Here is a 12314-nt window from a genome sequence, read left to right as displayed (position 1 = left end):
GGGCACGGTGGCTCACACCTGTAATCCCAGCACTTTGGGAGGCCAAGGCAGGTGGATCGTCTGAGCTAAGGAGTTTGAGATCAGCCTGGCCAATATAGTGAAATCTTGTCTCTGCTAAAAATACAAAAAATAGCTGGGCATGGTGGCACATGCCTGTAGTCCCAGCTACTTGGGAGGCTGAGGCACAAGAATCACTTGAACCCAGGAGGTGGATAGAGGTTACAGTAAGCCAAGATCAGGCGACTGCACTCCATCAGCCTGGGCAACAGAGTGAGACTCGATCCCAAAAAAAAAAAAAACAGTTTCAGTTATACAAGATGAATTAAGTTCTACAGATCCAATGTACAACATTGTGCGTATAGCTAAAGATACGGCACTAGGCACTTAAAAATTTGTCAAGAGAGTAGATACCATGTTGTGTTCTTTACTACAATTTTACTGCAATGCAAAAATGCATTGTATGCAAATAGAATAGCAAAGAATGTATGCAATGCCCATGAGCATAACATTCTAGTGGACCCACAACGCATTGGAGTTCAGTGAGACTTAAAGAGAGAAGAATGTGAACAAACTCAGTGGGGAGGGGAAAATGAAACAGGTGGTCCCATCTAACTTCCCTCACAAAATACAAGTTCAAAGATAAAACTATTTATTAAGAATTTCAATACACTGACATCAGAGCAAACAAAACATAGGAAGCCAATCCTGAGTCCCAGGCAAGCTGGTACTTTTAGTCATCCTAGTTGATCCTCCAGTACAGTCAGGCTTTCAGACGACTGCAGCCCCAGCAGATATGTGACTCCAATCTCATCAGACACCCAAGCCAACCACTGAGCTAAGCCACTCCAAAATTCCTAACCTACAGATACTATAAAAATATTTCCTTCACAGCTGCTAAGTTAGAGCTCATTTTTCTTGCAGCAAAAGGTAACTTATATGGCAGCCATATTCTTTTTACAGTGGAAAAAGTCAGCCTATTAGGGTTCTAATTTTTCTTCTAGGGGAGGGATAGCAGGGGACGGGGGGATTGGGATGGGATAACACTAGGAGAAATACCTAATGCAGATGACGGGGGAACGTATACAGCAAACCACCATGGGATGTGCATCACCATGTAACAATCCTACACGATCTGCACATGTACTCCAGAACTTAAAGTAACATTTGAAAAAAAATTATATTTTATTTTTTGTATACACAGGATCCTGCTATGCTGCCTAGGCTTCATTTGCATTTTTTAAACTGTAAGTTCTGGGATACATGTGCAGAGCATGCAGTTTTGTTACAAAGGTATACATGTGCCATGGTGGTTTGCTGCACCCATCAACCCATCATCTAGCTTTTAAGCCCCACATGCGTTAGGTATTTGTCCTAATGCTCTCCCTCCCCTTGCCCCCCACCCCCTGACAGGCACCAGTGTTTGATGTTCCCCTCCCTGTGTCCATGTGTTCTCACTAGGATAACTTTTTTTTTTTTTTTTGAGACGGAGTTTCGCTCTTGTTACCCAGTCTGGAGTGCAATGGCGCGATCTCGGCTCACTGCAACCTCCGCATCCTGGGTTCAGGCAACTCTCCTGCCTCAGCCTCCTGAGTAGCTGGGATTACAGGCATGTACCACCACACCCAGCTAATTTTTAAATTTTTTGTAGAGACAGGGTCTTACTATGTTGCTCAGGCTGGTCTCAAACTCATGGGCTCAACCTATGCTCCTGCCTCGGCCTCCCAAAGTATTGGGATGACAGCCACTGTGCCCAGCCAGAACTATTTATTTTAAATTAGTTTGTAGGAGTTATTTGTACGTTAACAATCTTAATTGAATGTTTGTTGTATATGCTGTGAAATTACTTAATTTGTCATTAATCTTTTATCTTTTTTAAACAATGTTTTGCTATATGAAATCTTTACTTTTTATGTTATAAATTTATCAGCATTTTCATTTATGGCTCTGGGTATCATGACATGCTTAGAGTAGCTTTTTCTGCACCAAGATCATACAAATATCCATTCATGGATTTTCTATCATATTTTTATGATAGAAAATCTCATATTTTAGATATGATTTTATTTTGTTTTGTCCTTGATCCATCTAGAATTTATATTTTGCACAGCATGGCAAAGGGCTCACACCCAACATCATATTAAATAATCTTTTCCCCACTGATATAAAATGCCACATTTACCATCTATTAAAATTCCATATATATTTTATTATAAGGTATAGTTAGATACTACATAGTGAATAAAATATCTTAGAATTATTCAAGCCTAAGAGGATATACCTACTGTAAAGATGGATTTTGGTATGAACACAGATGTTTATACATAGACAGAAAATTATGTCTGTGTGCTTAGCTGTCAAATTGATGATGTCATAAGGAGTGGTGGAATTCTAATTCAGAGACATAAGGAGAAGACTGACCAGCTTCTTCTGAAGACTTCTGCCCTCTAAAGACTAAGGCCTAATTCCATTGGCTTCGTTGAATTCCTTGGTGCTAAGTCCATTTTCAGGTAAGTGGTTTTCCACTGGACATGGGTCTCTTTAAGCCCTATCAAACAGTAGGTAAGTGTATCAGTTAAAAGTGTCTTAAGTAATAGGAGGCCCAAATTATAATGACTCAAATAAGAGTATATTTTTCTCATATCATGTAGTGCAGAGGTAAGCAGACACAGGTGTTAGTTTAGTGTCTTGAAATTGTCAGAGCACCTTCAGGCAACATGTCTTAAACAATATTCAAGGCAGCGTGAAGGGAAAATGGTAGCACCATCTCTTTTATAAACACAGCAAAAAGCCTTCCCAAAATCTACCCATCAGATTTCCCTTATGTTTCATTATCCAGAGCTATGCCTCATAGCCATACCTAACCTCAAGGATGGGTAAGAAAGGGAGGATTCAGCTTTTTCAGCTTATCTACTTGGGTGTACTAAATGAAAAACAGGTGGGAACAGTATCTGCCAAAAGTCGCCATTCATTCAAAAAATATTTATTGAGTACCTGTACTGCTTAGCAGTGAACAAAACAGACAAAAATCCCTGCACTCATAGAGCTTACATTATATCCAGGAGATACATATAATAAAACAACGTAAAATATATTCTACTGGGTTCTGATAAGGTTTTGGAGAAAAATCAAGCAGGTAAGACAATTGGGAAGTTCGTAGGAGGATCTAAGGAAAATCCTCCTTGAGAAGGTGATATCTGAGGACCTGAAGGAGGTTAGGGATTAAATTCTGAGAATACCCGGGGGGGCGGGAAGCAATCTCTCGAAAGGGAAAAGGAAGCGAAAAAGCCCCAAGGTAGGAACATGCCTAGCTTGCTCAAGATAAAATGAGGCTAAGCTGGAGACTAGCAGGAAGTAACTAGGACATAATCTGACCTTCAATTTACCAAGATCTCTATGGCCACTCACTGGAGAAGAGGCTTAAGGGAGGCAAGAATGGAAGACAGAAACGATGGTGGGTAACAGTGGAGGTGGTGTGAAGTGGCAGGATTCTGGATACATTTTGTAAGTAAGGGTGACTAGACTTTTTTGATAAAGTATATGAGAGAAAAAGAAGAGTCATTACTATATGTATAAATTTAAACAAGCATTTACTTTTTAAAGCAATATAAAAGTTTGTTACTTGAATATATAAAATATATTACAGAGTTTAAAATATAGATATATAGAAATTTAGTATATGATAGTGTGGCTTGAACAGGTGAAAGAGTTTCTACTAATTGGATTGGAGAAGATTGAAAAGAGATCAGGTGTAGGAGGAAATGTCAGAGCATAGTAAGGTTTGGTTTTGTTTTCTTGGAGGGGATACATTTTGCTTTGGAAACTAGCCATGTTCAGGAGTCACCTGTGTAAGTTATTCAACTATCCTTATGTTTATTATGGGGAGAAGCTTTTCAGAATATGAACTAAACCATCATTGTCTAACTTTTCAGACAAAGTTTCTGTGGAAAGAGCTACGGACAAAGAAATCTCTCCTTGACAAAGTGAGCTAGAATTACCAGCTCTTCAGCTGCAGCTGAAGGCGGGAGTCCATGGAACCCCAGAAGCTGCTGATAATTGGATTTCTGCTGTGCTCTCTAACTTGCCTCTTGTTGGAGAGAGCAGCTTCTCTTTCGCCTTTGTCTGCCTTGGGAATACAAGAAAAAGAAGGAACGAAACCATGCTCAGGGGGTGTGTTTGCTGTTAGGATGAATGCTCCTTTCTTCATAGGACGTGAGGTTTATGTGGCAGGTCAGGAATAATGGACTTCATGTTTAAAAAGAATATTCATTGAAAACCTATTCTGGTTTGGTTAAATTTAGTTTAACAAGCATTAACCTACCTACTATGTACCAAGCCTTTCTGAACTACATGGATTAGAATTTGAACAGCCTCTATTATGAAGGAGCTCACAGATACAGAGGCAAAGTCATAGATGCCAATCTTCCATGGAATATGATCAATGCTCCCAGGGGACAAGGGGATAATTTAAATTGTTTTGGGGGAGGGGTCAGAAAAGAGTTGACAAAGGAGGTGAAATTGAAAATAAACCTGATGGTCCACTGATCCACAATCTAGGTTCCAACATGCACATACTTTCCTTCTCTCCTTAGGTTTCCTTCCTCCCCGACTTGCCAAGGAAAAGACCCAATATCCCCAGCGTCACATTGATCATCACACTCCCCCGAGAGGTCCTTATTCAAGTTTCCCTGGCTCCTTCTTTCTCTTCCTGGGATACTGTCTCCCCTCAGCCTCCTGAAGGACTCCCAGATGTACTCTAGGCAACAGCACTTTAATAAAGGCTTGTTATCAATTAATGCTTCTCTTTCAAAAAGTACCCAATATACTCAAAACAACCCTTAAGATTCTGAAACAACAATTCTTGTTCCTATTTGAGTTACAATGAGGGAAAAATTGTATCCAACTCAGGATACTTTAAAAACAAAACATATGCCCTTTGAGCATCTTAGAGGCGGCACAGCAAAATAGTTTAGAATATGGGCTCTGGGCAACTATTTGAACTCGAGTTCAGATTCAAACCCAGCCCTATCATTTACTTGACCTCTCCTCAATGAATTTCTATGCTCCTTCTGCAGGTAATCACAGGTCCTGGCTGAAGAACTTCAGGGATTCCTTACGGGATCTTCTCAAGAGTGCCTTACCTCCAGCAGGCATTGTTGCTTTTTTTCTCACCTCAGCACTAATAGCGATCCTCTGCTGCTTCAGGTAAGTTTTTGTGGGAAGAAGAGAGGGGAGAAGAGAGGGAGCATGAAGGGAGCGGAAACAGCAATACTCAGGTTGCTCACCAGCCTGCATATGTGTAGTAAAGGGAAAGCTTTAAGAAATTCACTTCTGGGAGGAAAACTGCCCCATTTGTTACCAACGACTGACAGGTCACATTTAATGACCAGTGTTTACAACTGGTCATTTCTTTTATTAACTTTATTAACTCCTAATTTTTTTTCCCTGTGGCTCAAGAACTACACACAAAAATATATATAATTAGCTGTGCTCTCAATTTCCTGAAAATTTACCATAATATTTATCTACATAAAGCATATGAAGCCAAAGAGAATCCTGAGGAAAACAAAATAGTCAAACTAAATTTTCTGAATGACTACTTGCCTGTCTCTGTTCTGGTTGCTAGAAAGACAGAGAAAGAAGACAATTAAAAATTACAAATTGGTAGGTCAGTGCTAGGGTGGGAGAGAGATTCCAAGTGGGAGACCTATGAAAGTGATCAACAAAGGTATTAAAAGAGATAAGATCAGGAAACAGTTTGCAAGAGGAACTAAAAGGGAATAAAGAATAGAAATGGGAGGTCCTGCAGGGTTCAGAAATCTAATAAAAGTGGCTGGGTAAAGATCAGATTAAGGGTGCGGCATCACCTATGGCTCCTGTAACCTGAAAATGATCACAGGATCAAGAACTGTGTCTTGGATGTGGTTACTGGCACATGGAACTGACTGTTTTGAGAGAAGTAAATGAGCCATTAGTTGTAAACAATAGTTAGGCCTCCAACCTTCCATGGAAAAGAAGGACACCATCTTTGAGGGTCCCAACATTTGCTTCAGATGCAGCCATACAGAATAATGGATCCGAAGAGCCTCCCAGAGAGTGGACAGTGGGCCACAGAGCTACCCTTCAGAAGCAGGATTTGGGCCTAATTGACACTGCTGTGTGTCTCTCATTCTTCCTCTTTCCAATGGGAATGTTCCCTGTTTCATCATTGTTCTGGGGCGTGGAGATCAGGAGTTGACAGCTCATTTTAGTTCATAGGTCATTTAACCAACCAGACTTGAGAGAACTAAGCATCACCCAGCTACTCTGGACTTTGAGCTGGACACTGTGATGAATGGGATTTAGTCCTGAGGAAAGGGTTTGCCACAAGTCAGGTGTTCTGAAAGTAGACAGGGAGACAGGAATTTGGCATTCAGAGTATTATTAATGATCAACGCCAGTGGAAAATAGGGGGTGGAATGGAGACATAAAACTGCCTTTCAGGCCCAACAAAGCCTCAGTCAGCTCCATCACAGTTGTCTCATATTGGCCTGAAAGGGCTGGACCTCTCTAACCCCACCTCAATCATTCACTAGATGTGGGCTGCCCCAGGAAGTACGTGGAAGCTCTCTGCAGCTGAGGCAGACTCTGAATGAACTAACAGGTAGAGGCTCTCTGCTGACAACACTCTCAGCAGCTAGAGAAATAAGGCCTTTCTCAAGGGGAAATCTGGGTGAAATATTTCCACGTGCATGACAGGGTGGCTCTGTTCTGTATGTGAAAGGAAAAGTGAAACAGATACTGGGTGATCAGAAAGACAGACTGTAACAGAGACTTGCCATATGTTCACCAATCCTGTTCCTTCTTCTCAAGCACAGAGTAACATTATATTCCCAACCTTCCTTTCAACTACTCTGGGACCACAGTACCAAGATTTGGCCATTAAAATACAGACAAAAGCAATGTGTGACATTTCCAGGCCTAGCCAAAAAATGTTTTACACAAATGCATAGCTTCAACTGAAGGACTCTTAAGATGGTGAAGCCACATGATGGAAGGAGATCTTAACCTACGTCAGAATGAAACATGAGTGAAGGATCAATTTTATTCTGTGCTACTAAGATCTCAGGATTGTTTGTTATAGCAGCTGAATATTACCCTGACTAGTATACCTACCAACCAACGAGGGAAGCTGGAACTCAAATCAAGATATGTCTGGTTCCACATCTTTGAAGTCATTGTTACTCAAACTGTGGTCAGCAGGTCAGCTACATCAAAAGCATCTGACGGCCGGGTGTGGTGGCTCATGCCTGTAATCCCAGCACTTTGGGAGGCCGAGGTGGGCGGATCACGAGGTCAGGAGATGGAGACCATCCTGGCCATGGTGAAACCCACCTCTACTAAAATACAAAAGATTAGCTGGGTGTGGTGGCACGCACCTGTGGTCCCAGCTACTCAGGAGGCTAAAGCAGGGGAATCGCTTGAACCTGGGAGACAGAGGTTGCAGTGAGCCAAGATCATGCTACTGCACTCCAGCCTGGTGACATAGCAAGGCTCCATCTCAAAAAAATAAAAATAAAAATCTGACATGTTGGTTAGCCATGCACATTCAGAGGGACTTCTGTGAAGAGAAAGCAGGTAACATGCCAAGAAAAATAATTCCTTCTTCTTTGAAGTAGATGGCTTAACCTGAAGAGAAAAACCAATAAGCCCTTGCTGGGAACAAGCAAGCAAACTAGTGAAAGAAACATTTCTGGACCCAATTGGGCACCAAGTAGAAGCCTAACAGATAAATTTGAATGAATACGCATACAGGCAAGCCATTTTTTCAAGACGCAGTCTGGTGAGACAAGGAGGTAAAGTCTGAAACCTCTTTATGCTCAGACCTACAGCTGCTGCTCTCAATGGGCTGGAAAGAACTAAAGGCTACAAGAGCTCACACATACCTCAGTGTCACGAAGATAATTTGTTCGTCTCAAGTATAGCCCTGTTGTCTTGTGCAAATCTCCTGTAAATAACTGGTCCAATAAGAGCGTATCTCATTCAACAGGAACCAGCACCAGATTTATACAGAGTTGTTGTATGGAGAAGACAAGAAACATATAAGCAAGAAATGGCAGAGACAGGGTTTCACCATGTTGACCAGGATGGTCTTGATCTCTTGACCTCGTGATCCACCTGCCTCGGCCTCCCAAAGTGCTGGGATTACAGGCTTGAGCCACCACACCCGGCCTGGCGCTGACTTCTTTACACTACAAAAATATGTTAGAGCAGATGAAAACCGTGTAACATATCACCTCATTTCGGTGATAGTTTTACTTTTTGTCTTTTATGTTTTTCTTGGGATTGTCCATCTAATTTTCATCTTTTGTTTTCGTATATCTTATCTTCCCTGTTGAAATGGTAGATGCAGGAGGCATCTACCTGCATCTACCATGTAACATACCTCTAACATGTTGCCATAAATTCAAAACATTTGATAAAAAGTCGTATCTATAAAATAATGGCTAAGGTCGGGCATGGTGGCACATGACTGTGATCCCAGCAGCTTGAAAGGCTAAGGTGAGAGGATTGCTTAAGGCCAGGAGTTTGAGACCAGCGTGGGCAACATAGCGAGACCTCATCTCTACAATAATGATAATAACAATGATGATAAAAGCTATATGCAGAAATACAACAGGGAAGGACACATCAAGTACCAGGAAACATTGGGACTTGGTACCGGGTACATAGTAGACTCTCAGTAACACTTACTGATTTTTAATTAAGACGTTTCACAGTGAGGATTGCATCGTTCTTACTCCTGAATACTCACCTGTGTATACCATCAGCTGCAGCTGTAATGAAGGCTTCTTACCTGAGGCACATGGAAGCTTGGCTAACCTCCCAGCATTCCAGAGGCAGAGGTGGCAATCAGGAGGACTGACAGGCTCTAACAAGTCCACAAAAATATGTGTACAAGGAATTTTTAGTATGGTTTACAATGGCGAAAAAATGAAAACTTAAATGTCCATTAGTCTGGGGCTGGCTAAAGAAAGCACTGCACATTCATACAATGAGCACTAAGGATAACTACACAGAAACATATTCATGAAATATCATTGAGTGGAAAAAGCATATTTTAACAGAAGATATATAGTCTAATTTCTTATTAAAAACTAATTGCATAGGGGAAGCCTCTAAGAACCTAACCGAAGTATTAGACCCTTGTGGTAGTGAACAGGTAGTTTTATTATTATTGGTGTTAACTGCTTTTTGTCATCTCATTGCACTTTCTGATCTTTCTACAATGAACTGTGTTGTTTGATCAGTTCATTTTTTAAAATATACTTCTTTTTAACATAAGGAAAGTCTTTATTCTAAAGGATTATCACAAGAGCAAGCAAAAAGGTTGTAGCTGTAGGGAGAAGGCATTGACTATGAGATCCACAAGGGGTCTCAAAGCAGAAAAGGGCTTTCCTTTAATAGGGAAGAGTGAACATTGTAAAAAAGAAGCTGTGAAGGGAAGGTAGAAACAGGATGAATGAGTGATTAGACAGTAGACAAGAGCATGTTCCCACTGAGGCCAGGCTATTCTCAGGAAGGGCTGCTTAGGGAGGGTTAGACGCTCACTCAGGCTGAGGGAGGACTGAAGTTCAAGATCCTTGAGGAAACAGAAAAACTCAGTTCACTTAAGCATTTTGTTCTGATTGATCACTGAAGACAAAATAATTCAGCTAACCATTTATGGGGTAAAGCGTGGGAATTTGGAGGACCTATGATCTGGCCTTATCGCAGAAAAACACGAGGCACCCATGAGTCTTATCTAAGTCCTATGAGAAGGTTGTTTTGGTTTTTTTCCCCCCCTAGTAAGTCACTTTCTGAAACACAAAAGGATAATAGGAGGACTTTTTCATCATTGCTGTTTTCCAGGATCCTAGGGCTCGCGTCAAATGTCACGTTGTTCCTTCTCTCTTAATTTCAGTCTTAGTTATAGGTCAGGTGGCTTATTAACAGGAGAAATTTGTTTCTCACAGTTCTAGAGGCTGGAATGTCCAAGATCAGGGTGCGGACAGACTCGTTGTCTGATGAGGGTCTGCTTCCTGGTACATAGACAACTGTCTTATTGTTGCATCTGCTCTAAGGCCTGGGAGTATGAGATCAACTTGCTAGAGTAGTCAGGCTCTGGTAACTGCCTTCTTCCACACTGCAGACCCTCGCTCCTCAAACCTTCACGTGGAGGAAGAGCTTTAAAAGATACTTTAAAAACAAAAGAAGAAAAACTGCCTGACCATACTTCTACCACTACACCCAAGCCCCACTGTACTGGAAACACATGCTTGTTATGCTTTTTCCAAATAATCTAATTATTTTGTTTGTATGGAATTATTTGGTTCATATTCAGAGAAAAAGTGGTCTAAAATCCAATTTTTAAAAAGGTGACATAATTTCATAGTAACTCTGTGCAGACCAGGAGAGTATATAGCATTCACCATTTTACCTTCTTTTTCCAGCATTCTTGTAGTTGACCCAGTCCAGTGAAGAACTAGAAGATTCAATAGGGCAAGTGTGGTCTCTCATTTGCTGTCTGCTTAAAATGAGGAAGTATTTTCAGTTAAAATTAAATTGTCTTCCAACTTAAATTATCTTTGCCTTCATTTTCTCCTTCAAAAGTTGCAATTTAAAAATGGGAATAGCCTTATCACTATTTTGGTTATAAAAGTAATATATATGCATTGCAAAAAAAATTTGAGAAATACAGAGAGAAGAAGAGTACCCATAATTCTAGCACCTACAAATAAACACCATTAACATCTTGATGTACCTCCCTTCAATGTTTTTTCTATGTATATATTACCAGTTTTCCAAAGTCTGTTCTGTGAACCAACACTTCTCTCTTAATAAAAGTCACGAAACAGTGAGGGCTCTATGGTCAGTTATGTTTGCTCCAGGACTGCTAGGAACTTTTCACAGGCTAATATTAATCTCCACAAGAGAGTATAACATACAGTATTTCCCAAACCAATTCAAACATGAGATTTTTTTAAATGTAGTGGATATGACATGAGTCATTTAACCACCTCCCCATATAATAATTATTTAAGGTGTTTCTGTTTATTCAGTATTATAAATGTAATACAGGTAATATTATTAAAAATTATTGGCCAGGTGCAGTGGCTCACACCTGTAATCCCAGCACTTTGGGAGGCCAAGGCGGGTGGATCACCTGAGATCAGGAGTTTGAGACCATCCTGGCCAACACGGTAAAACCTTGTCTTGATTAAAAATGCAAAAATTAGCCAGCCGTGGTACTGTGCCCCTGTGATCCCAGCTACCCAGGGGGCTGAGGAGCAAGAATTGCTTGAACCCGGGAGGCAGAGGCTGTAGCGAGCCGAGATCACACCACTGCATTCCAGCCTGGGTGGCAGAGCAAGAGCCTGGGAACTGCATTGGGCAAACCTGCCTCCCATTCTATCCCTAAATAAGATAGCTATAAAAATTAAAAAAAAAAAAACCTACATACCTCACAATTTGCCCACAAGGAAATTCCTTGTGAAACAAAGGGCAGGCAGAACTCGAAGTCATCCCTCTACTCACATGATATGAATGCATATCTGATTGTTTCTTTTGCTCTGTTGTTGCCCTAAGCCAGACTAAGGCATAATTGACTATTCCTGTAAATTGTATATTCAGTAAAAGGCTAATCAGAAACTCAAAAGAATGCAACCATTTGTCTCTTTTCTACCTATGACCTGGAAGCTCCCTCCTCTATTTAGTTGTCCCAGAAACCAGTGTTCATGTTACATATATTGATTAATGTCTCAGGTCTCCCTAAAACGTATAAAACCAAGCCGTGCCCCAACCACCTTTGTACGTGTCAACAGGACCTTCTGAGACTGTGTCATGGGTGTGTCCTTAACTGTGACAAAATAAATTCTCTAAACTGACTGAGACCTATCTCAAACATTTAAGGTTTACAACCCCTTTATCATTATATAAAGACATTCTTTATCTCTTGTGACAGATTTCAACTGAAAGTCATAAATATAGCCACCCCTGCTCTCTTTGGGTTACCATTTGCATGGAATATGGTGAGAATAGATCTTAACTGTTCTTATCACAAAAATATAGTGACTATGTGAGGTGATGCATGTCTTAACTAACTTCGTCACAATGTGTACTTTAAATATAGAAAACTTTGTCAATTATACCTCAATAAAATTGGGGGGGAAAACTTTTTTTAAAAGACTAGGAGTGATGAGTTGTTAGCTGGAGGACCTGACAGAAGCTTAAGGTACTGCTGCCAGTTGGGAGCTACTAAGAGCATTGCTCAAACCAAAATATGATGGGCTGCATTA

General features: G+C 40.7%; 1 protein-coding gene across 1 annotated transcript; it reads left to right on the top strand.

Moving 5' to 3' along the window:
• The first annotated feature begins 2429 nt into the window (after positions 1 to 2429).
• Positions 2430 to 10858, top strand: SMIM9 (small integral membrane protein 9). Its single transcript, XM_035289239.3, has 4 exons — positions 2430 to 2507; positions 3930 to 4167; positions 5073 to 5202; positions 10470 to 10858. Exons 2-4 carry the CDS (start codon positions 4029 to 4031, stop codon positions 10495 to 10497), a joined length of 297 nt encoding a protein of 98 aa, XP_035145130.1. The 5' UTR covers positions 2430 to 2507; positions 3930 to 4028; the 3' UTR covers positions 10498 to 10858.
• The last annotated feature ends 1456 nt before the right edge of the window (positions 10859 to 12314 follow it).

This window comes from Callithrix jacchus, chromosome X, assembly GCF_049354715.1.
Source record: "Callithrix jacchus isolate 240 chromosome X, calJac240_pri, whole genome shotgun sequence".
In the NCBI taxonomy this organism is placed as follows: Eukaryota; Metazoa; Chordata; class Mammalia; order Primates; family Cebidae; genus Callithrix; species Callithrix jacchus.
The sequence above is the reverse complement of the archived record's forward strand: the minus strand, read 5'-3'. Positions and strand labels throughout refer to the sequence as shown.